Raw genomic sequence first — 22272 nt, 5'->3', positions numbered from 1 at the left:
ACAGGCACATCGAGCAGCGGTGGAGATCGGGGCATCGACGGGCACATCAGGCAGCGGCGGGGATTGGGCATCGGCGGGCACATCGGGCAGGGGTGGGGATCGGGGCAGCGACAGGCACATCGAGCAGCGGTGGGGATCGGGGCATCGACGGGCACATCGGGCAGCGGCGGGCACATCAGGCAGCGGCGGGGATCGGGCATCGGCGGGCACATCGGGCGGCGGGCACATCAGGCAGCGTCGGGGATCGGGCATCGGCGGGCACATCGGGTAGCGGCGGGAATCGGGCATCGCAGACACCAGGCTGCAGCAGGCATCGGGCAGCGGCTCCTGTGTCTTCTCCTCCTCGCTTCTGCCGTGCATCTCCTCCCCTCCTCCTAGGCATCTAATAGGATCACCTGTCCTTTCAGCCAATCGGGTGACGGGTATCAGGCCCGCTTCCCGATTGGCCGGGAGGAGGATCAGTGTTGCAACAGTGAATATTCATTCGCTGTTGTAACACCTGGGTGGGCTCATGGCGCAATGCTCTTCACCACGAGCCCACCCTATTTTGAAGCTTATTGCAGCCTCTGGGTCTAATGAGGTGCTTCAAAAAACCATCCCCGCCGCTGTAATTCCTGCGCTCGGTGTCTTGAAAGAGGCCGGACGCATGAACAGGGGGTAGCGGCCAGGGATCATAGAGCAATAATTAGGATGTGGTGGCCATGGATAGAGGGGGCATCGCCCGGGCGCCCCTAATGGATGGGCCACCACTGCTTCTGCTTCTCCCTCCCAACACAAATCCCCTACCCCCAATCTCCTTGTAATGCCTGCCCACCTCACATGACACCACAGTGCCCAGGGCTGCCGCCCCTCCTGCCCACCCCCTTGTCCCGGCCCTGTTTGTATGACAGTGGTGCATTATATGCATTGGTGTTGAGCAGGTTCAGGTGTATCGGCAGCAACCAAAGAGGTCAGGCAGAGTTCAGCCATGGTTCCGGGGGCAGAGTTGGGGGTTTTTATATACACTTTTAGAACAAGGCTCTTGTCTACAGTCGTACTTTATGTGCAGCACTTACACAACGATCGAACCCTCGATCAATACCAGTTATACATTCCTGAAATACGTCCCCGCCAGCTGTAAAGGATCGCTGTGACATTGCGCTCCATACATTTTTCGCCTGAATTGACGCTATAATCCTCGCCATGAAGCCGTTAAGGAGGTCATTCATCTTGTTATGAAGTGAAAGCCGCAGCGGGCAGAGTGAGATGTAAATTCTCTAATCTCTGAGCTGCCTAATTATTTTACAGATTGATTTAAAGATGGATTCTACACACGCCAGACTGGAAGATTGGACGGCATCCAGCAAAAACGTTTTCCTCTTACAGGGAATATCGAGGCTGAATAATGTAACACATAAATTTGTAGAGCAATGGTCATAAAAATATCCGTCTAGATCTCCGTCTCTATTTATCTATCTACTGTATCTGATCATATTACATCCCAATCCATATGGTGACCCAATCAGACCACTTAAGGACCAAGCCTATTTCTGACATTTGTTGTTTACAAGTTAAAATTAGTATTTTTTGCTACAAAAACCCCCCAAACATTATATATATATTTTTTTCAACAGAGACCCTAGGGAATAAAATGGAGATCATTGCAATACATAGGGGTTTATTTACTAAAGGCAAATCCACTTTGCACTACAAGTGCACATGGAAGTTCAGTCGCTGTAGATCCGAGGGGGACATGCAAGGAAAATACAAAACTGCTTTTTTGCTTGTACATGATTGGATCATAAAATCAGCAGAGCTTCCCCTCATTTCAGATCTACCCCTCAGATTTAAAGCGACTGCACTTCCAAGTGCACTTGCAGTGCAAAGTGGATTTACCTTTAGTAAATCAACCCCTTTATGTCGCACCGTATTTGCGCAGCGGTCTTACAAACGCAATTTGTTTGTGAAACAAAAATACATTTTTGAATTAAAAAATAAGAAAACAGTAAAGTAAATTTTTTTGTATAATGTGAAAGATGATGTTACACCGAGTAAATTGATACCTAACATGTCACGCTTTAAAATTGCGCACACTCGTGGAATGGTGACAAAACTACGGAACTTAAAAATTTCCATAGGCGACGCTTTAAAATTTTTTTACAGGTTACCAGTTTAGAGGTACAGAGGAGATCTAGAATTATTGCTCTCACTCTAATGATCACAGCAATACCTCACAGGTGTGGGTTGAACACAGTTTACATATGTGGCGCAACTTGCGTATGCGTTCACTTCTGCGTGCAAGTTCTGAGGGACGGGGAGCTTTAAATTATTTTTTTTTTCTCTCTTATTTATTTTACGTTTTATTTTTACATTGTCACTTTTTTTTTTGATCACTTTTATTCCCATTACAAGGAATGTAAGCATCCCTTGTAATAGAAATAAGCAGGACAGGGCCTCTTTAACCACTTTAGCCCCGGAAGGATTTACCCCCTTCCTGACCAGAGCACTTTTTGAGATATGGCACTGCGTCGCTTTAACTGACAATTGCGCGGTTGTGCGACGTCGCACCCAAACAAAATTGACGTCCTTTTTTTCCCACAAATAGAGCTTTCTTTTTGGTGGTATTTGATCACTTCTGCGGTTTTTATTTTTTGCACTATAAACAAAAAAATGAATGACAATTAAAAAAAATATATATATATTCTTTACTTTTTGCTATAATAAATATCTCAAAAGAATATATAAAAAAACTAATCTCTTTCTCAGTTTAGGCCGATATGTATTCTTCTACATATTTTTGGTTAAAAAAAATCGCAATAGGCTTATATTGATTGATTTGCGCAAAAGTTATAGCGTCTACAAATTAGGGGATAGATTTATAGCATTTTTATTATTTATTTATTTTTTTTACTAGTAATGGCAGCGATCTACGATTTTTATCATGACTGCGACATTATGGCGGACACATCGGACACTTTTGACACTATTTTGGGACCATTGTCATTTATACAGCGATCAGTGCTATAAAAATGCACCAGAATACTGTGTAAATGTCACTGGCAGGGAAGGAGTTAAACAGTAGGGGGGAATCACAGGGTTAAGTGTGTCCTAGGGAGTGATTCTAACTGTGGGGGGGATTGTCTCACTAGAACATGACAGCGATCACTGCTTCCGATGACAGGGACCAGTAGATCTCTGTCATGTTTCTAGGCAGAACAGGGAAATGCCTTGTTTACATAGACATCTCCCCGTTCTGCCTCTCCGTGACACGATCGCGGGCCCCCGGCGGACATAGAGTCCGCGGGACCCGCGGGCACGGTCACAGAGTACGCAGCTAGCGAGCGCCCACAATGCCATGATTTAAAGGGCATATACCTATATGCCCATTTGCCCAGTCGAGCCATTGTACTGACGTACATCGTCATGCGCTGGTCGGCATGTGGTTAATGTGAGATCTGGGGTCAAAAAGACTCAGATCTCACATTTACACTTAAAAGCAATAAAAAAAAAAGTATTTTTATGTTTACACATTAAAAAAAAATTGGCCCCTGTGAGACAGGGGGGCGAAAGTAACGTTTGGCGTCACTCCGGTCCTCCAAGGGCATAGAGTCGAGTGGGGGCCATCTTGTCCTCGACTTCCTGTCCACCACTGCATCGGATCTCTCCGGCAAGCGGCGGAAACGACTGGGAAGCGGCAGGAGGGGGGGGGTGGGGTCTGCTGGAGGGGTCACCTCTCCCGCTGCCTATAAAAGTGATCCCGTGGTGAATCTGCCACTGGGACCACTTTTATGTGAAAGAGGATCGTCCACTGTGTAAACATATATCAGGGTTATGGCAGCTAGCTAGCTGCTGCCATAACCCTGGTATTTAACGTCAAAGTAGCGACGTAAATCCACGGTGGGTCGGTCCAGAAGTGGTTAAAATCTCATATAACCTTTAACATGATAATGTCATTATTATTATTTTATTAAATATTATTATTTACTAATTAAAATAATATAATAATGGTGATCCTGCCATGAAGGTCCTTGATCAGGCACATTCTGTTAAAGGTGACAATGCTTTGTCCTTGATTCCCAATTGTTTTATTGTGTTGTCACCATATCACATGAGCTTCCGATGGAGACTACGGATGGCTATTTAACCAATTCCCGTCCAGCCTATAGCAAAATGACAGCTGGGACTCTTTTTTCTCCTCCCACCATTTTTTTGTTTATGTGTTTTTAAAAGAATGAAATTATATTTCTTTTCCCCTTATTCTTCATTGTGTGTGTGTGTGTGTATATATATATATATATATATATATATATATATATATATATATATATATATATATATATATATATATATATATATTCCAAACTGGTACTTTATTTATATTATCTTTTAGCTACTAGCTCTAAAAACATTTGAAACATGGATCCTGAAGAAGGCCACGTCTCGGGCGAAACGCGTCGATCCATAAACCTCCTGGGATTCATCCCTATGTGATTTTATGTACTGTATGTCGATGTATAAAACACAACATGTCTTTTAGATGATTTATACCTTTCTTGTTTTTAAGGCTTTGTACAAATAAAATGTATTGATTTTATATGGAATGTTTTTGAATAATTATCTTGTCTCTGGCACATTAAAATCCCCATCTCCCGCAAATATAAACAACTTTAGGGAATTTGTGGGAAATATTTCCCTCTCCAATTGTGATTACATAGGGGATTGTGCCAGAATGGAATAAACAGGTTTCCCCACCCAATACCCTCTTGACATCAGATGACCACCTCACGGATCGTGCCTTGCGTGGGGCCCCCGCTGCGGCGCGATCTGTCACCGGCTGTGTCCCATGCCAGTACCATGTTGGCGCTGTAACCAATCACAGCAGGTCACATGACAGTTGCAAATAATGGATGGCTTCCTTTCAAGCCATCCCATTGTGTACAATTGTGTTGCTAGCTGTGATTGGTGACAGTGATCACCTGACTGTACTGGGCCAATCACAGCTAATCACAACAAAACAAATTGAATGAATCAATTTTATTCAGTAAAATGCTTGCTTATATGAAATTTGTTACTATAAGCATGCATAATGAGTAAAAAAAAACAAAAAAAACGTACTGATCACTTCCCCAGAGTAGTTTAATGGTAACATTATATTGTCCTGGTCAAAATGTGTTAAAAAAAAATTGTAAAAAAATATAATACATTTTTTTAAAAAATTGAAAAACAATTATTAACCACTTGCCGACCGGGCCATAGCTGAAAGACGGCTACAGCGCGGTCGGCTAGTTCTGGGTGGACGTCCATGGACATCCTCCCAGAATACTGCTCTCGCGCGCCCCCTGGGGCGCGCACCCGAGAACTTCCGTGACCGCCGGGTCATCACAGATCACGGTAAACGGCCGCTGATCGCGACCGTCTACCATGTGATTGCTCCGTCAAATGACGGAGCGATCACATGTCAACAGACCGGCGTCATGTCATGACGCCGGTTCCTCCCTCCCCTCTCTGTACCGATCGGTACAGTGTGAGGGGAGAGGGGGAGGGATCGGATGACAGCACCGCTGTGGGCTGCATGTGTAGTGCCCACAGCGGTGCTCAGTGACAATTGTAGTCACATCCATCCATCCCTCCATGCTCAGCCATCCCTGCATAATACCCTGCAATACTCTGCATAATACCCTGCAATACTCTGCATAATACCCCGCAATACTCTGCAATATACCCGGCACTACTCTGCAATATACCCAACAATACTCTGCAATATACCCGGCACTACTCTGCAATATACCCAACAAAACTCTGCAATATACCCGGCACTACTCTGCAATATACCCTGCACTACTCTGCAATATACCCTGCACTACTCTGCAATATACCCTGCACTACTCTGCAATATACCCTGCACTACTCTGCAATATACCCTGCACTACTCTGCAATATACCCTGCACTACTCTGCAATATACCCTGCACTACTCTGCAATATACCCTGCACTACTCTGCAATATACCCGGCACTACTCTGCAATTTACCCCGCAATACTCTGCAATATACCCTGCAATATACCCTGCACTACTCCGCAATACTCTGCAATATACCCGGCAATACTCTGCAATATACCCTGCAATATACCCTGCACTACTCCGCAATACTCTGCAATATACCCGGCAATACTCTGCAATATACCCTGCAATATACCCTGCACTACTCCGCAATACTCTGCAATATACCCGGCAATACTCTGCAATATACCCTGCAATATACCCTGCACTACTCCGCAATACTCTGCAATATACCCAGCAATACTCTGCAATATACCCCGCAATACTCTGCAATATACCCAGCAATATACCCTGCACTACTCCGCAATACTCTGCAATATACCCCGCAATACTCTGCAATATACCCAGCAATATACCCTGCACTACTCTGCAATACTCTGCAATACCCCGCAATACTCCGCAATTTTTAACCAGTTCCCGCCCACAGTCATATGACGTCCTTGACTTTGAGCGGGGATAGCTGAATGATGCCTGCAGCTACAGGCATCATTCAGATATCAGCTTTTTTAGCCGGCGATTTCCTACACCATAAGAATGATCATAGCGGCTGTTCCACTGCTTGATCGTTCTTATGGGAGGCGAGAGGGGACGCCCCCCCCCCCCCTTCCCGCCACCCTCCGGTGCTTCTACCGACTCACCGCTACGATCGAAGCCAAGGTCGTTTTTTTTTTTTTTTTTATTTCAGGCACAGCCTAGGGGTGAGATGTGAGGTCTTATTGACCCCATATCTCACTGTAAAGAGGACCTGTCATGCCATATTCCTATTGCATGGGATGTTTACATTCCTTGTAATAGAAATAAAAGTGATCAAAAATTTTTTTTTGGGGGTAAAAAGTGTCAAACTAAAATAAATAAAGTAAAATAAACAATAAAAAAAAAAAAAAATGTTTAAAGCGCCCATGTCCGTGTGCTCGCATGCAGAAGCGAACACATACATAAGTCCCGCCCACATATGAAAACGGTGTTCAAACCACACATGTGAGGTATCACTGCGAACGTTGGAGCGAGAGCAATAATTTTGGCCCTAGACCTCCTCTGTAACTCAAAACATGTAACCAGTAAAAAATTTTAAAGCGTCACCTATGGAGACTTTTAAGTAGTGACGTTTGGCACCATTCCACGAGAGTGTGCAATTTTGAAGGGTGACATGTTAGGTATCTATTTACTCGGCGTAACTTCATCTTTCATATTATGCAAAAACATTGGGCTAACTTTACTGTTTTGTTTTTTTTTAAAGCACAAAACTGTTTTTTTTCCCAAAAAAAGGCGTTCTAAAAATTGCTGCGCAAATACCGTGCGAGATAAAAAGTTGCACCAACCGCCATTGTATTCTCTAGGGTCTTTGCTTAAAAAAATATATATATAATGTTTTGGGGTTCTATGTAATTTTCTAGCAAATAAATTATTATTTTTACATATAGGAGAGAAATATAAGAATTGGCCTGGGTGCTCCAGAACGCCTGGAGGTGCTCCCTGCATGTTGGGCCTCTGTATGTGGCCACGCAGTGTAAAAGTCTCACACATGTGGTATCGCCGTACTCGGGAGTAATAGCAGAATGTGTTTTGGGGTGTAATTTGTGGTATGCATATGCGGTGTGTGAGAAATAACCTTCTAATATGACAATTTTGTAAAAAAAAAAAAAAGAAAAAAAAAAATCTTGATTTTGCAAAGAATTGTGGGAAAAGATGACAATTTCAAAAAAACTCATCATGCATCTTTCTAAATACCTTGGAATGTCTTCTTTCCAAGTAGGGGTCATTTGGGAGGTATTTGTACTTTTCTGGCATGTTAGGGTCTCAAGAAATGAGATAGGCCGTCAGTACTTCAGGTGTGATCAATTTTCAGATATTGGCACCATAGCTTTTGGACTCTCTAACATTCACAAAGACCAAATAATATACACCAAGTTGTACTTATTTTTACCAAAGGTATGTAGCAGTATAAATTTTGGCCAAAATTTACGAAGAAAAATTACTAATTTGCTAAATTTTATAACAGAAACAAAGAAAAATTCATTTTTTTACCAAATTTTCAGTCTTTTTTCTTTTATAGCGCAAAAAATAAAAAACCCAGCGGTGATTAAATACCACCAAAAGAAGGCTCTATTTGTGTGAAAAAAAGGACAAAAATTTCATATGGGTAAAGTGTTGTATGACTGAGTAATTGTCATTCAATATGTGAGAGCACCGAAAGCTGAAAATTGGTCTGGTTAGGAAGGGGGTTTAAGTGCCCAGTGGTCAAGTGGTTAATTATTTTGTTTTTTTTGTACTGTCACCAATCAGTGTCCTGATCACCATATATGATGACGCTGTACTGCACAGTGACAGTATGTAAAAAAATATATATATAATCATTTGTTTAATTTCTTAATTTTCCAAAAAATTATGACAAAAAAATTTCAGCTTCAAAAAAACTCGCCATGCCTCTTACTAAATACCTTGGACTGTCTACATTCCAAAAAGGGGTCATTTGGGGGATATATGTAATGTCCTGGCATTTTTTGGGCCTTAAGAAATTAGATAGGCTCGTCAGTACATCAGGATTGATCAAATTTCAGATATATACCATTGTTTGTGGACCGTATAACTTTTTCTACAGACTAAATAATTTACATTGATTTGGGTTATATTCACCAAAGAAATGTAGCAGAATATATTTTGGTCGAAATACTTTTCTGTCTTTCTTCGTTTATTTAGCAAGAAAATAAAGAAAAAAAAAACTAGTGGTGATTAAATACCATCAAAAGAAAGTTTTGTGTGACAGCACTGAAAACTAAAAATTGGCCTGGGCAAGAACGGGGTAAAAGTACCTGCTCAGACAGAGGTTGTGGGATGAAGAGCCATGCACAGACAGGGGGCGGGGGTGATAAACAGTTGGAATAACTGAGGGTAATGGACTTAAGGCCCCATACACACTATTATGCCGCGTACACACGGTCGGACTTTTCGTCTACAAAAGTCCGACAGCCTGTCCGACAGACTTCCGACGTACCTTCGGCGGACTTGCGGCAGACTTTGTTACGAACGGACTTGCGCACACACGACCACACAAAAGTACGACAGCCTAGTACGCGGTGACGTACACCAAGTCCGACGAGACTATAAAACGGAAGTTCAATAGCCCGTACGACACCCTTTGGGCTCCTTCTGCTAATCTCGTGTTTATCTCGTGTTAGTAGAAGTTTGGTGAGAGACGATTCGCGCTTGTGAGACTCGTATTTTTCAGTTCGTTTTAACTGTTGTTCAGTCTGTGCTTGTGAGGTTTGTATCTGCTTTTCAGTGCGTTTGGTCAGTTGGCATTGAGAAATCTTTGTTTTATTGGCCGCTCGTTCCTGATTTTCAGGTCGTTCTTCACAGGCCTTGCTGTTCTTCAGTGCGTTCTGTTTAGTGCGTTCTGACCAGCCGACCGTTTTGAAGCCATGTTACCTGTACGTACTCGTCGTAGAGCTCGTGCATTGTATGTGCTTGGTGCTGTAGTTTATTCTTCAGCCCAAGACCAGTCCATGAACAGGGCGAGGAGGAGTTCATGGACCAAGAATTGGTTGCTTCAGCGTGACCAGTTCTGTCACATGCCTTTGCTCCGTGAGATCCGTGAGAATAATCCTGAGGATTTCAGGAACTTTCTCCGGATGACGGACCCCGTTTTTGACCGTTTGTTGGCTTTGCTGACCCCCTATATCAGCAGGCAGGATACCTGCATGAGGCAAGCCATCACTCCGGAGCAGAGGCTGGTCGCTACCTTGCGGTATTTGGCCACAGGGAGAAGCCTGCAGGACCTTAAGTTCTCGACAGGCATCTCCCCCCAGGCTCTGGGGATCATTATCCCAGAGACCTGTTCTGCCATCATACAGGTCCTGCAGAAGGACTATATTAAGGTAAGATATTTTTCTTTTATTAGCATCACATGTTCTTTTATGTAATCTTTGATAATATAATGTATTTCTTGCTTCAAACACTACTTACCATCATTGCAATATAGTGTGAATGTCCCCTTTTTATCCTCACACATGCTGGATTTTTTTCCTGTTATTTTTTGTCATGCATGTATATTTTCCTTCAATAACCTTCCCAGCATGAAGTGATGGGAACATATCCACCTAGTCTACTCATTTGGAATGTATTTTGTTTGAGTGTATTTAGTTTGCTGCTAATGAGCAATTATCTAGATTTCACAACCCCCCCACCCCCACCTAAACTCACTCCAAATAGTTTGCTGCTAATGAGCAATTATCTAGATTTCACAACCCCCCCCCCCCACCTAAACTCACTCCAAATAGTTTGCTGCTAATGAGCAATTATCTAGATTTCACAACCCCCCCCCCCCCACCTAAACTCACTCCAAATAGTTTGCTGCTAATGAGCAATTATCTAGATTTCACAACCCCCCCCCCCCACCTAAACTCACTCCAAATAGTTTGCTGCTAATGAGCAATTATCTAGATTTCACAACCCCCCCCCCCACCTAAACTCACTCCAAATAGTTTGCTGCTAATGAGCAATTATCTAGATTTCACAACCCCCCCACCCCCACCTAAACTCACTCCAAATAGTTGGCTGCTAATGAGCAATTATCTAGATTTCACAACCCCCCCACCCCCACCTAAACTCACTCCAAATAGTTTGCTGCTAATGAGCAATTATCTAGATTTCACAACCCCCCCCCCCCACCTAAACTCACTCCAAATAGTTTGCTGCTAATGAGCAATTATCTAGATTTCACAACCCCCCCCCCCCACCTAAACTCACTCCAAATAGTTGGCTGCTAATGAGCAATTATCTAGATTTCACAACCCCCCCACCCCCACCTAAACTCACTCCAAATAGTTTGCTGCTAATGAGCAATTATCTAGATTTCACAACCCCCCCCCCCCACCTAAACTCACTCCAAATAGTTTGCTGCTAATGAGCAATTATCTAGATTTCACAACCCCCCCCCCCCACCTAAACTCACTCCAAATAGTTTGCTGCTAATGAGCAATTATCTAGATTTCACAACCCCCCCCCCCCCACCTAAACTCACTCCAAATAGTTTGCTGCTAATGAGCAATTATCTAGATTTCACAACCCCCCCCCCCACCTAAACTCACTCCAAATAGTTTGCTGCTAATGAGCAATTATCTAGATTTCACAACCCCCCCACCCCCACCTAAACTCACTCCAAATAGTTGGCTGCTAATGAGCAATTATCTAGATTTCACAACCCCCCCACCCCCACCCTCGTTAAAATTTGCTGGAATGTTCTGTGGTGTTGATTTGTCTAAAGCAAATATATGTGGCACTTTGCAAAATGCATGTGCACTCTACAAGTGCATTTGTTCCAGTGCTTTAGTAAATGAGCAGAAGCTCTGCTGATTTCCATCATCAAATCATATGCAAGCCTCAAAGTGTTTTCATTAATTGCCCTTGCATGTGATTGTGTACTCCTTGCAACATGAATGCCTTTTTACATTACCTCATTTACTGTAAGCTGGTTAGCAACTGCACCTGCAGAGTGCGACAACTGCAGTCTTGTAGCCTTTTTAGTCCCTAAATTCCTGCGTGTCCTCAAAGTAATTTTTTTTAGGGATTTCACAACCCCCTAAAATGTAATCAATGTTCCATCAGAGGGGGTGAGCAATCTGATAAGTGTGCCTTTCCATATTAGTTATTCCAGAACAATTAAATTATTGAATGTTATACTGATGCTGGGGAATAATGTTTTTAATTGTCTAATTTTCTTGCAATGTTAGCTTACAAATTAATTGATTTTGGTTTTCTTTTTTGATTTCCCAGTTTCCTTCAACGCCACAGGAATGGCAGACTGTGGCATCCCATTTTGCCAGCCGTTGGGACTTTCCCAATTGTGGAGGGGCTATAGATGGGAAACATGTCCACATTGTGCCACCACCCCATTCGGGGTCATATTATTTTAATTATAAGGGGTTCCACAGTATTGTTTTAATGGCGGTGGTGTCGGCACACTATGATTTTTTATATGTGGACGTGGGGAAGAATGGCCGGATGTCGGATGGAGGAGTATTTGCCCAGACGGAGTTCTGCCAGCGTCTCCAGAGTGGTGGCCTGGGATTGCCACCTGATGAGGATAACGTGGAAGGACTCCCCTTTGTCTTCATTGCCGATGAAGCCTTCGCTCTCAGCAAGCACCTCATGAGGCCATTCCCCCAAAGAACACTCACCCCGGAGAGGAGGGTTTTTAATTACCGGCTGGCCAGAGCTAGAAGAGTGGTTGAGAATGCGTTTGGAATTCTGGCCAGCCGGTTCCGCCTGTTTCAAACAGCCATTAATTTGGCGGAATACAAACTTAATTTTATTGTTTTATCGTGCTGCATTCTGCACAACTTTTTAAATAAGCATGCTCCAAATTATATAGGCACAGTTGGGCCTGAGGCCGGACAAATAGAAGCCAACCTTCCAGGCCTGGATACTGTCCGTACTGGCTTGGCCCCCCAAAGTGCCCGTCAAGTTAGACAGCAATATGTTAATTATTTTATGGGTAGGGGGGCCATTGCAATGGGCCAGGATATCTAATTTTTGACAATAAAAAAATTATTGATGAAATCTTGCATTATATTTATTGCTTGCCTTTCTTTTGGGCTGTCTCCTAGGTTATGGTCGAGCAGTTGTAGTGCCAACTGTATTGTAATTTTAAATGTCTAAATAAGCTCCATTGCCACTGTAAACAACTTTTTTACAATTATAACTAAAATGATACTGAGCCTTGAAATAACAAACCACACATTTATTTAATTCCTATAAGGAGATGTTTTTATTAATGGTTGTTATGCATTCAGTTCTGCATTTAGTATAAAATGTTCATTGACAAAAATAGAATGATATCTTAATAATGTAGCAAAATATAATTATATCTAAATATTTATACCTAAATCCACAAAAAAATATTTTTGGCTTTTTGATTTTCACAAACAGGCTTTTTTATTGGTTTTGGGAAAATCAAGTTTTGTTTTGTGTTTTATTTTTTTTTTTGGGTTTTTAAAGCAATTTTTGTGTTTATGTTTTTATTTTTTTAGCAAGTTATTTTTGTTTTTATTTTTTTTGAATAAAGTTTGTATATTTTTGTTTTTTTGGTTTTTTAAAATCAAGTGTTTTTTAATTTTTTTTTTTTTTTTTAATCATGTTTTTTATTTTTTTTTGGTTTTTTAAAATCAATTTTGTTTTTTTTTTTGGTTTTTTAAAATCTATTTTTTTATTTTTTTTTTTTTTTTAAAATCAATTTTTTTTTTTTTTTTTGGTTTTTTTAAAATCAAGTTTTTTCTTTTTTTTGGTTTTTTAAAATCTATTTTTTTCTTTTTTTTGTTTTTTTAAAATCTATTTTTTTATTTTTTTTGGTTTTTTAAAATCTATTTTTTTTTTTTTTTTGGTTTTTTAAAATCAAGTTTTTTATTTTTTTGGGTTTTTTAAAATCAAGTTTTTTATTTTTTTGATTTTTTGTGTTTTTTTGAAAATCAATTTTTATTTTTTTGTGGATTTGTGAGGTATTTACAAGAAACAGCCCTCCTTTTTTACATTAGCTTAAACAGCCATTTATGTTCTGGCCAAAACAAAAAAGAGAAGGCCCAGAATGGGGTCAGCAAAACAGGAAATGAAGGACATGATTGATGTTTTGGGGTTTAAAAAAGGGCATTTAGATTCGACCCAAAACATCAATCATGTCCTTCATTTCCTGCTGCATACGATCCAGCCGATTCCGCATTTGATCGATCTCCCCATTCCAGGCCATGATTTGAGCAATTAGCCGTTGGGCACTGTCTGGGGTAAAATAGTCAGTTGGACCTAAAGTGGAATGAAAAAAAAAAATATGTTTAGAAATATGCACACATAAGTTTACCTTACCATAAAGCTGGTGTCTCAGACACTGACCTGGTGGGGTGCCCATGTCGCAAAGTTCATTAACATCCTCGGGGGTGGCGCTGTTGCTTGACTCCAGCACAACCAGATCACCTAAAATAGAGTAGAAAAATTACATAAAATAAAAGGCAGCCATGCATAGATTACCGTAAGCTGGTGTGTCAGACACTGACCTGGTGGGGTGCCCATGTCGCCCACCTCTCCTTCCTCCACATCCTCAATGGGACTTGGGCTTATTTCCCAATCATGTTTTGCTTTGGGTTGGCTGAGTGATTTTTCCCCTATGTGAAACAAAAAATTATTTTAATCTAATTAGCACACAGATATTTTAGTACATAGTAATTTTCCAACATTTGTAATGAAGTGGTTTGTGTAGAGTTCCTATTTTACCTCAATATTTAAAATTTGAAAGACATATCGGATAGATAGATATCAATATCTCAAAATATAGTTAATAATCTTTTGATCTCTCTCTATATCTGGACCAAAATCTCAAACTATCTAACTAAATGTAAAGCCAAAAAATTAAGATAACTTCAAATCTTCCAAAAGAATGTTTTAAATTTCTATATCTATCTATCTACCTATCTCTATATTTCTCTCTCTCTATATATATATATATTTCTCTCTCTCTCTCTCTCTCTCTCGTTTTTATATATATATATATATATATATATATATATATATATATATATATATATATATATATAGTTAGATATATATATATATATATATATATAGTTAGATATATATATATATATATATATAGTTAGATATATATATATATTTATATATATATATAGTTAGATATATATATATATATATATAGTTATATATATATGTATGTGTGTATATATATATATATATGTATATATGTATGTGTATATATATATATATATATATATATATATATATGTATATATGTATGTGTATATATATATGTATGTGTATATATATATATATATATATGTATGTGTATATATATATATATATATGTATATATATATATATATGTGTGTGTATATATATATATATATATATATATATATGTATATGTGTATATGTATATATCTATAGATATGTAACTAACGAGGTTTCTTAAAAGATCGTTTAAAACGATGAAAACAAAAATCGGATAGGAAGGAAAAGCACATGGAGCAATATACAAGGTAATAAACACAAGATAAAAACACGACAAGTACTTACTTTTTTTAAGAACTTTCCGGATACGTCGGTATTGATCCGGCTCCCTGAGTTTCAGGTCAGACCATCTTTTTCGCAGTTGGTCTTTGGAGCGCTGGACCCCAAAAGATGCCTGCAAAGTTTCCACCACCTTCGCCATTATTTTGGCCTTGCGCAAATTTGGCCGTGCGTACGGCCCATACTTCCCATCATAGTCGTCTTTGTGAAGAATGGCCACCATCTCCACCATCTCTTTAAAACTCATATTAGAGGCCTTAAATCTAGGCCTCACAGATTTTGTTGACGTTCCAGCCTCCGGGGTGTCTCCACTACCTGAGGTCGTCAACATTTCAGGTGTCTCCGCCATTCTTTAACTCCACTACGCGCCGTAACAAAAAATGGGCGGAGAACATGAGTTAATTTCGAACGTCAGGGGCGGGCGACGCAGGCGGAGTTTCACACATGCGTAGTGTATAAAGAGCCTTGCGCACGTGTCGTACGTACGTTCTGTGCGTCGAATTAGGGGGCGGAGAACATGAGTTAATTTCGAACGTCAGGGGCGGGCGACGCAGGCGGAGTTTCACACATGCGTAGTGTATAAAGAGCCTTGCGCACGTGTCGTACGTACGTTCTGTGCGTCGAATTAGGGGGCGGAGAACATGAGTTAATTTCGAACGTCAGGGGCGGGCGACGCAGGCGGAGTTTCACACATGCGTAGTGTATAAAGAGCCTTGCGCACGTGTCGTACGTACGTTCTGTGGTAGGTGATAGTGGACCTGGACGTTACAAAACGAAGGTAATTTTAGATATATTCTTTTTTTATTTTTTTTTTTTTTTTGGTTTTTATGGTCATGACTTTGTAGCAAGCGGCCTATATGGCTTGATAGATTGATGAGGCCTACATAGGGAGAAGATGATGAGGGGTTAGCCGAAACCTATAATAAAAGTGTTTTTTGTCTTGTGACTTCATCTTTTCCAGATATAATGAATCCCCTATTTAAGGATCCAGAGTTCCTTACATCTTTTATTTCCAAATATCGAGAGATGAGGAATTTGTGGGAGGTGAAACACCCTCAGTATTATGCTAAGCATGTGAGGAAGTCAACGCTGGAGAGACTTCTGGCCTTTGTCCAGGCGACCATCCCGGAAGCAACAATGGAGACATTGCTCAAGAAAATTGGGGGCTTGAGGAACATGTATAAGAGGGAGCATAAGAAGATCCAGGAATCAAGGAGATCAGGAGCATCAGCAGATGATGTTTATGTACCCAGGCTGTGGTACTACAATCAACTCCGTTTTCTGGATGACCAGAATGAAGCCAGGCCATCACTTTCAACCCTTCCCTCCACCCTTCCCTCCACCCTTCCCTCCACCCCAGCAGAGGCTGATGAGGAGCAAGCTGGGTCTTCCATCCTGGATGAACCAGATATGACCATCTGGAGTCAGGTAAATGATTTAAACAAATATTTACTGTACTAATATTAATGATGTTAACTGGATGTTATAATTGTCTAAAATAATTTGGCACTCAAAATTGGGTATACATATCAATTGACAGTAGTGGCTAAATATGTTTGGCACCTGCTTGAAATAATTATGGTGTCTGATTAGACTCTTTTATTAAAGAGAAGTATTCACATTGAATTTGCTATTCATGAGAAGCAAACTGTGTGTCATTGATGAAGCCAAAAAAATATACTCAAACTATTGTCCTTTTTTTATACACAGGATGAGTCCATCCAGGAGGAATGTGGGGAAAGTGGAAGGCAGGAGGAGACCAGGCCCATGGACAGCCTGGAGGAGGCCGGATTCACCATCATCCTGGAGGAGGCTGGGCCCAGTGTCAGGCAGGAGGTGGCTGCTCCCAGTGAGGTGGCTGCTCCCAGTGAGGTGGCTGCTCCCAGTGAGGTGGCTGGGCCAAGCGAGGTGGCTGGGCCCAGTAGAAGCCTGACCGAATCCCAAGTGCCTCCCCTCCACCTTCCCAAAAAAAGGGCCAGGAAGGGGATGGTCACACAGGACGCATCCCTGCGCCTCATGCAAGAGGCCACCCGTTTTTTAAAAAGCCCCCCCGAAGCGGAAGAATCCTATGGCTGCTACTTAGCCAGCAGGCTTCTTCAGATGGATTGGGAGCAGCGCCTCATTTGTGAGCGCCTATTTGGGGAAACAATCCATAAGGGGCTGCAGGGCACGCTAACACAAAACACCCAACTACATGAGGCAGCCCCCCCTCCTCCTCCTCCTCCTCCTCCTCCTCCTCCTCCTCCTCCTCCTCCTGCCACAACTGAAACACCAGAGCCACAGCCTCAAAAGAAGGCTACAGGGAAGGCTGCAGGGCAGCGTGGAGGAAAGGCTGCAGGGAAGAGAAGAAAATGATGACCTGGGTTCAGTCTGGTCTGACAGAAGACGCAGGCTGTTGTAGGACCACAGTCTGGGGACATCTAGATCATCTGCTGGTGCTGTTGATCTCTGGGATTCTTGGACCAGATTGTGCTCCCTCTTATATGGACTCCTCAAGATCCCAATTTTCTGGTACACCGACTTTTTCCAGCGTTGACTTCCTCTTTATTTTATTTTGACCATGAATAAATGGATATTTTTTGAGTTTAGCAAAAGACTTTATGTGTTTTCTTTGAAATCATTGATTTTACACACAATGTTAAATTAACAAGGGACAACAATCTCATTGAGTTTGAAAAAAAACACACCAAAAATACATTACTAATGTTAATAATGTTCAAGTGGTAAGTCTTGAAAATCCAAAAAATTACGTAACCAAAAACGGTGCTTTGGGTTAACTTTATCTAAAAACTAAAAAATAAACACTATAAAAAAAAAAAAAAATAATAATGGGTTCTTTGTGTTAACTTTACAAACCTAAAAAAAATAAAAAAAATAAAAAATAAAAAATAAAAAGGGGAAAAAGTATTATTAGTATGGAAACATTGTTTTAAAAAGGCATACTATATCATTCATGAGATCAAAGAGAAAAAGAATCCAGAAATCAGTTTGGGAGAACTCTGATTATGAACAGCAAAACACCTTCGTTCTTTAGAGCCTTCGTAAAGAAGAAATAAAATGCGCTGCATTGAACGATCACAGATTTTGCAGCGTGATGAATGTGCTACCTACAATACGAACACTAGTTTTACTAGACCGAGTGCTTCCGTTTAGTTTTTGCTTATGAGCATGCGTCGTTTTTTTGTCCGTCGGACTAGCATACAGACGAGCGGACTTCGGGGTCCGTCGTACTTACGACGTAAAGATTTGAAGCATGCTTCAAATCTAAAGTCCGTCGGATTTGAGGCTAAAAAAGTCCGTTGAAAGTCCGGAGAAGCCCACACACGATCGGATTACCAGCCACCTTTAGTCCGTCAGCGTCCGTTGGACTTTTGTAGACGAAAAGTCCGACCGTGTGTACGCGGCATTAGATTTTCTGCAGATTTTTGTTTTCAGATTTACCAAAACCATGTAGTGCAAGGGCCTGCCTCATTGCATACAAATTGAAACTTAAGGTTTGACCTCATATTATATGGTTTTGGTAAATCTGAGGACAAAAATCTGCAGAAAATCTAATAGTGTGTATGGGGCTTACGGCTGGCAATACATTATACAATTTTCCTCTATAGATTTCCTTTAGATTTCCCAAAACCACATATTATGGAGAACACATCTACACACTTTCAATCTGTGTGCAATCAGGCAGGCCCTTGTACTACACAGTTGAAGGTAAATCTAAAGGAAGTTGACTAATGCCGCGTACACACAGCCGGACTTTTTCGGCTACAAAAGTCCGACAGACTTTCGACAGACTTTTGGCGGACTTTTGGCGGACTTGCGGCAGACTTTCTAATGAACGGACTTGCCTACATACGATCACACAAAAGTCCGACGGATTCGTACGTGATGACGTACACCGGACTAAAATAAGGAAGTTGATAGCCAGTAGCTGCCCTAGCGTGGGTTTTTGTCCGTCGGACTAGCATACAGACGAGCGGATTTCTGGGTCCGGCAGAGTTACGACGTAAAGATTTGAAGCATGTTTCAAATCTAAAGTCCGTCAGATTTGCGGCTGGAAAAGTCAGCTGAAAGTCCGGGGAAGCCCACACACGATCGGATTGTCAGCCGTATTTTGTCCGTCGGCGTCCATCGGACTTTTGTAGATGAAAAGTCCGAACGTGTGTACGCGGCATAAGAGAAGTGTATGGTGTATGGCCAGCTTTAGAGTCAATGGACTTAGAGGTGGATGAAGAGTTTTTGGATTAGCAGAGGTTGAGCAGGAAGAGTAATTGAACAGAAAGTGGGGTGGTGGATGAAGAGCAGTTGGAAAAACAGAAGGTGGATAATGAAGAATGATTGGATGGATTGAGGGTGGGGGGGGGGGGGAAGCGTCCCTTGATGGACAAAGGTAAAGATGAACAGTTGATAAATGATAAAGGATGTGGATTTACTAAAACTGGAGAGTGCAACATCTGGGGCAGCTCTGCATAGAAACCAATCAGCTTCAAAGGATTTATTGTCAAAAGCTTAATTGAATAAGCTGAAGTTAGAAGCTGATTGGGTATAATGAACAACTGCACCAGATTCTGAGTGCTCTAGTTTTGGTAAATCTCCCCCAAAGTGTCATTGGATGGATTGAGCGTGGGAGATTAAGAGCCACTGGATGGCTTGAGGATGACAGATGATGAGTTACTGGATGGACAGAGGGTGGGGGGATAAAGAGCTTGGTTGGATAGAGGGAATGGGATAAAGACTCACTGGATGAACAGAGCGTGGACATGAAGGGTCATTTGATGGACAGATATTGGGGGTGGAGAGTCATTGGGTGGACAAGGGTTGGAAATGAAATGTTGTTGGATGGACAGAGGGTAAGGGATGAAGAGTCATTGGATAGACAAAATGTGGAAATAAATCGACACTGGATGGACAGAGGGTAGAGGATGAAGAGTCATTGGATGAATTGAGGGTGGGAGATTAATGCCGCGTACACACGGTCGGAATTTCCAACAACAAATGTTCGATGTGAGCTTGTTGTCAGAAATTCCGACCGTGTGTAGTCTCCATCGGACATTTGTTGTCGGAATTTCCGACAACAAAAATTTGAGAGCTGGTTCTCAAATTTTCCCACAACAAAATCCGTTGTCGGAAATTCCGATCGTGTGTACACAAGTCCAACGCACAAAATTCCACGCATGCTCGGAATCAAGCAGAAGAGCCGCACTGGCTATTGAACTTAATTTTTCTCGGCTCGTCTTATGTGTTGTACGTCAACGCGTTCTTGACGCTCGAAATTTCCGATAACATTTGTACGACCGTGTGTATGCAAGACAAGTTTAAGCCAACATCCGTCGTAAATAAATCCAGGATTTTGTTGTCGGAATGTCCGATCGTGTGTACGCGGCATAAGAGTCATTGGACAGATTGAGGGTGTGAGAGATGGCGAGTCTTTGGATGGATTGAAGGTGATGGGGGAAGAGTAATTGGATAGACAAAGGGTGGAGATAAAGAGTCATTGTATGGAAAGATTGTGGCAATGAAGAATAAACAAAAAGGTGGAGAATGAAAAGTCATTGGATGAACTGAGGATAGGGGATTTAGAGTCATTGGATGAATTGAGGGTGGGGACAAAGGGTCATTGGACAGATTGAGAGTGTGAGGGATGGAGAGCCTTTGGATGGATTGAGGGTGATGAATGAAGAGTCATTGGATGGACAGAGGGTGAGAGATGAAAAGTCATTGGATGAATTGAGGGTGAGGGATTAGGAGTCATTGGATGATTTAAGGGTAGGGCATGAAGGGTCATTGAATAGATTAAGGGTGTGGGGGATGGAGTCTCTGGACGAATTGAGAGTGATTTGTAAATAGTATTTGGATAGACAAAAGGTGGGGATGAAGCTTCATTGGATGGAAAGATGGTGGGCAGAGTAAACAGAGGGTGGAGAAAGAAGAGTCATTGGATGAATTGTAGGGTGGGGATGAAGGGTTGTCGGATTGATTGAGGGTGTGAGGCATGAAGAGTCATTGAATGAAGTGGGGGATTAAGATTCATTGGATGAAATGAGGGTGCCGAATGAAGGGGAACTGGATAAATTGAGGGGGGTGTGGGATTAAGAGTCATTGGATAAATTGATGGTGAGGGATGAAGAGTCATCGGATGGATTGAGGGTGAGGGATGAAGAGTAATTGGATGATTTAAGGGTGAGGGATGAAGAGTTAATGGATGAATTGAGGGGGTGAGGGGGCTAAGATTCATTGGATGAATTGAGGGTGAGGATTGAAGGGTCATTGCATAGATTGAGGGTGTGAGGGATGCAGAGTCATTGGATGGATTGAGGGTGATGGATGAAGAGTAATTGGATAGACACACATTGGAGATGAAGTATCGTTGGACGTAAAGATGGTGGGAGATGAAGAGATATTGAATGTAGAATTTGGGTAATGGAGAGTTGATGGATGGGCAAAGGGTGGAGATAAAGTGTCATTGGATGGATAGAGGGTGAGAGATAGAGTGATTGAATGGATAAAGAGTGGAAATTAAGAGTCATTTAATTGACATAGGGTGGAGGACAAAGTATTGATTCAATGGGAGGGTACTGAAGGACCATAGAGGATCTGTAGGAAGATATTATTCTGGGCCCTACAATTTGGGGGTGGTGGGACCTTAAGCTGCTGTTTGGGCAGAGATTGATAAAATAGAGGTGAAACTCTGGGGCACAATGCAGTCTGACCAGCAGGGATGGAGGCCGGAGTTAGATCTGCAATTTGGGAAGTTCATATTCACCGGTTTGAAATTTACTTGAGCACTTTGGCTCAGATAGGCCATAAACTAATTCAAGTTTTAGGACACCACACACAGAGAATTAGTATTTGGCATAAAATTATCCTGAGTTGTAACATTGGATGTCACCACCCAGGCATCTTCTGCCAAGACGTTGTCCTATTGGCATGGTGTCACAACCTCTGACGTTCAGCTGGTGCCACTCACTAACAAAACATCATTATGACAAGTTATCCTTTTTCCCTTTCAGTGAAAGAACATCCGATATTCCACTTTATCCCTGGAAATGATACACCGCAATGACTACAAACTAGACCCATAATTTATAGATGCAGATTCCAGGGAATGGCGGTTTAAACCCTTTCCCAGAATCCCGTGGGGTTTCTCCCTGTCATGGTACAGACAGTGGA

General features: G+C 41.7%; 2 protein-coding genes across 3 annotated transcripts in view; both read left to right on the top strand.

Moving 5' to 3' along the window:
* The window catches only part of GLP2R (glucagon like peptide 2 receptor), a gene marked incomplete at its 5' end in the record, with an annotated part of 144815 nt that overhangs the window by 15534 nt on the left and 107009 nt on the right, over positions 1-22272 (top strand).
* On the top strand, positions 15419-18512 carry LOC141113592 (uncharacterized). Of its 2 annotated transcripts, XM_073606792.1 has the most exons (3): positions 15419-16533; positions 16816-16977; positions 17014-18512. In XM_073606792.1, exons 1-3 carry the CDS (start codon positions 16072-16074, stop codon positions 17458-17460), a joined length of 1071 nt encoding a protein of 356 aa, XP_073462893.1. In that variant the 5' UTR covers positions 15419-16071; the 3' UTR covers positions 17461-18512. The 2 variants fall into 2 exon arrangements, with proteins under 2 accessions (XP_073462893.1, XP_073462892.1); XM_073606791.1 differs by having other exon boundaries at positions 16816-18512.

Source organism: Aquarana catesbeiana, linkage group LG12 (genome assembly GCF_042186555.1).
Source record: "Aquarana catesbeiana isolate 2022-GZ linkage group LG12, ASM4218655v1, whole genome shotgun sequence".
Classification (NCBI taxonomy): Eukaryota; Metazoa; Chordata; class Amphibia; order Anura; family Ranidae; genus Aquarana; species Aquarana catesbeiana.
This window is presented reverse-complemented; position numbering and strand designations above follow the sequence as displayed.

What these genes read in the sequence shown, in the direction of transcription:
- LOC141113592 (XM_073606791.1), top strand. Translation starts at nt 16,072, where the DNA reads ATGAATCCCCTATTTAAGGATCCAGAGTTCCTTACATCTTTTATTTCC. An exon ending in ATATGACCATCTGGAGTCAG is followed by an intron (nt 16,534 to 16,815) that starts GTAAATGATTTA and finishes TTTTATACACAG; the next exon opens with GATGAGTCCATCCAGGAGGA.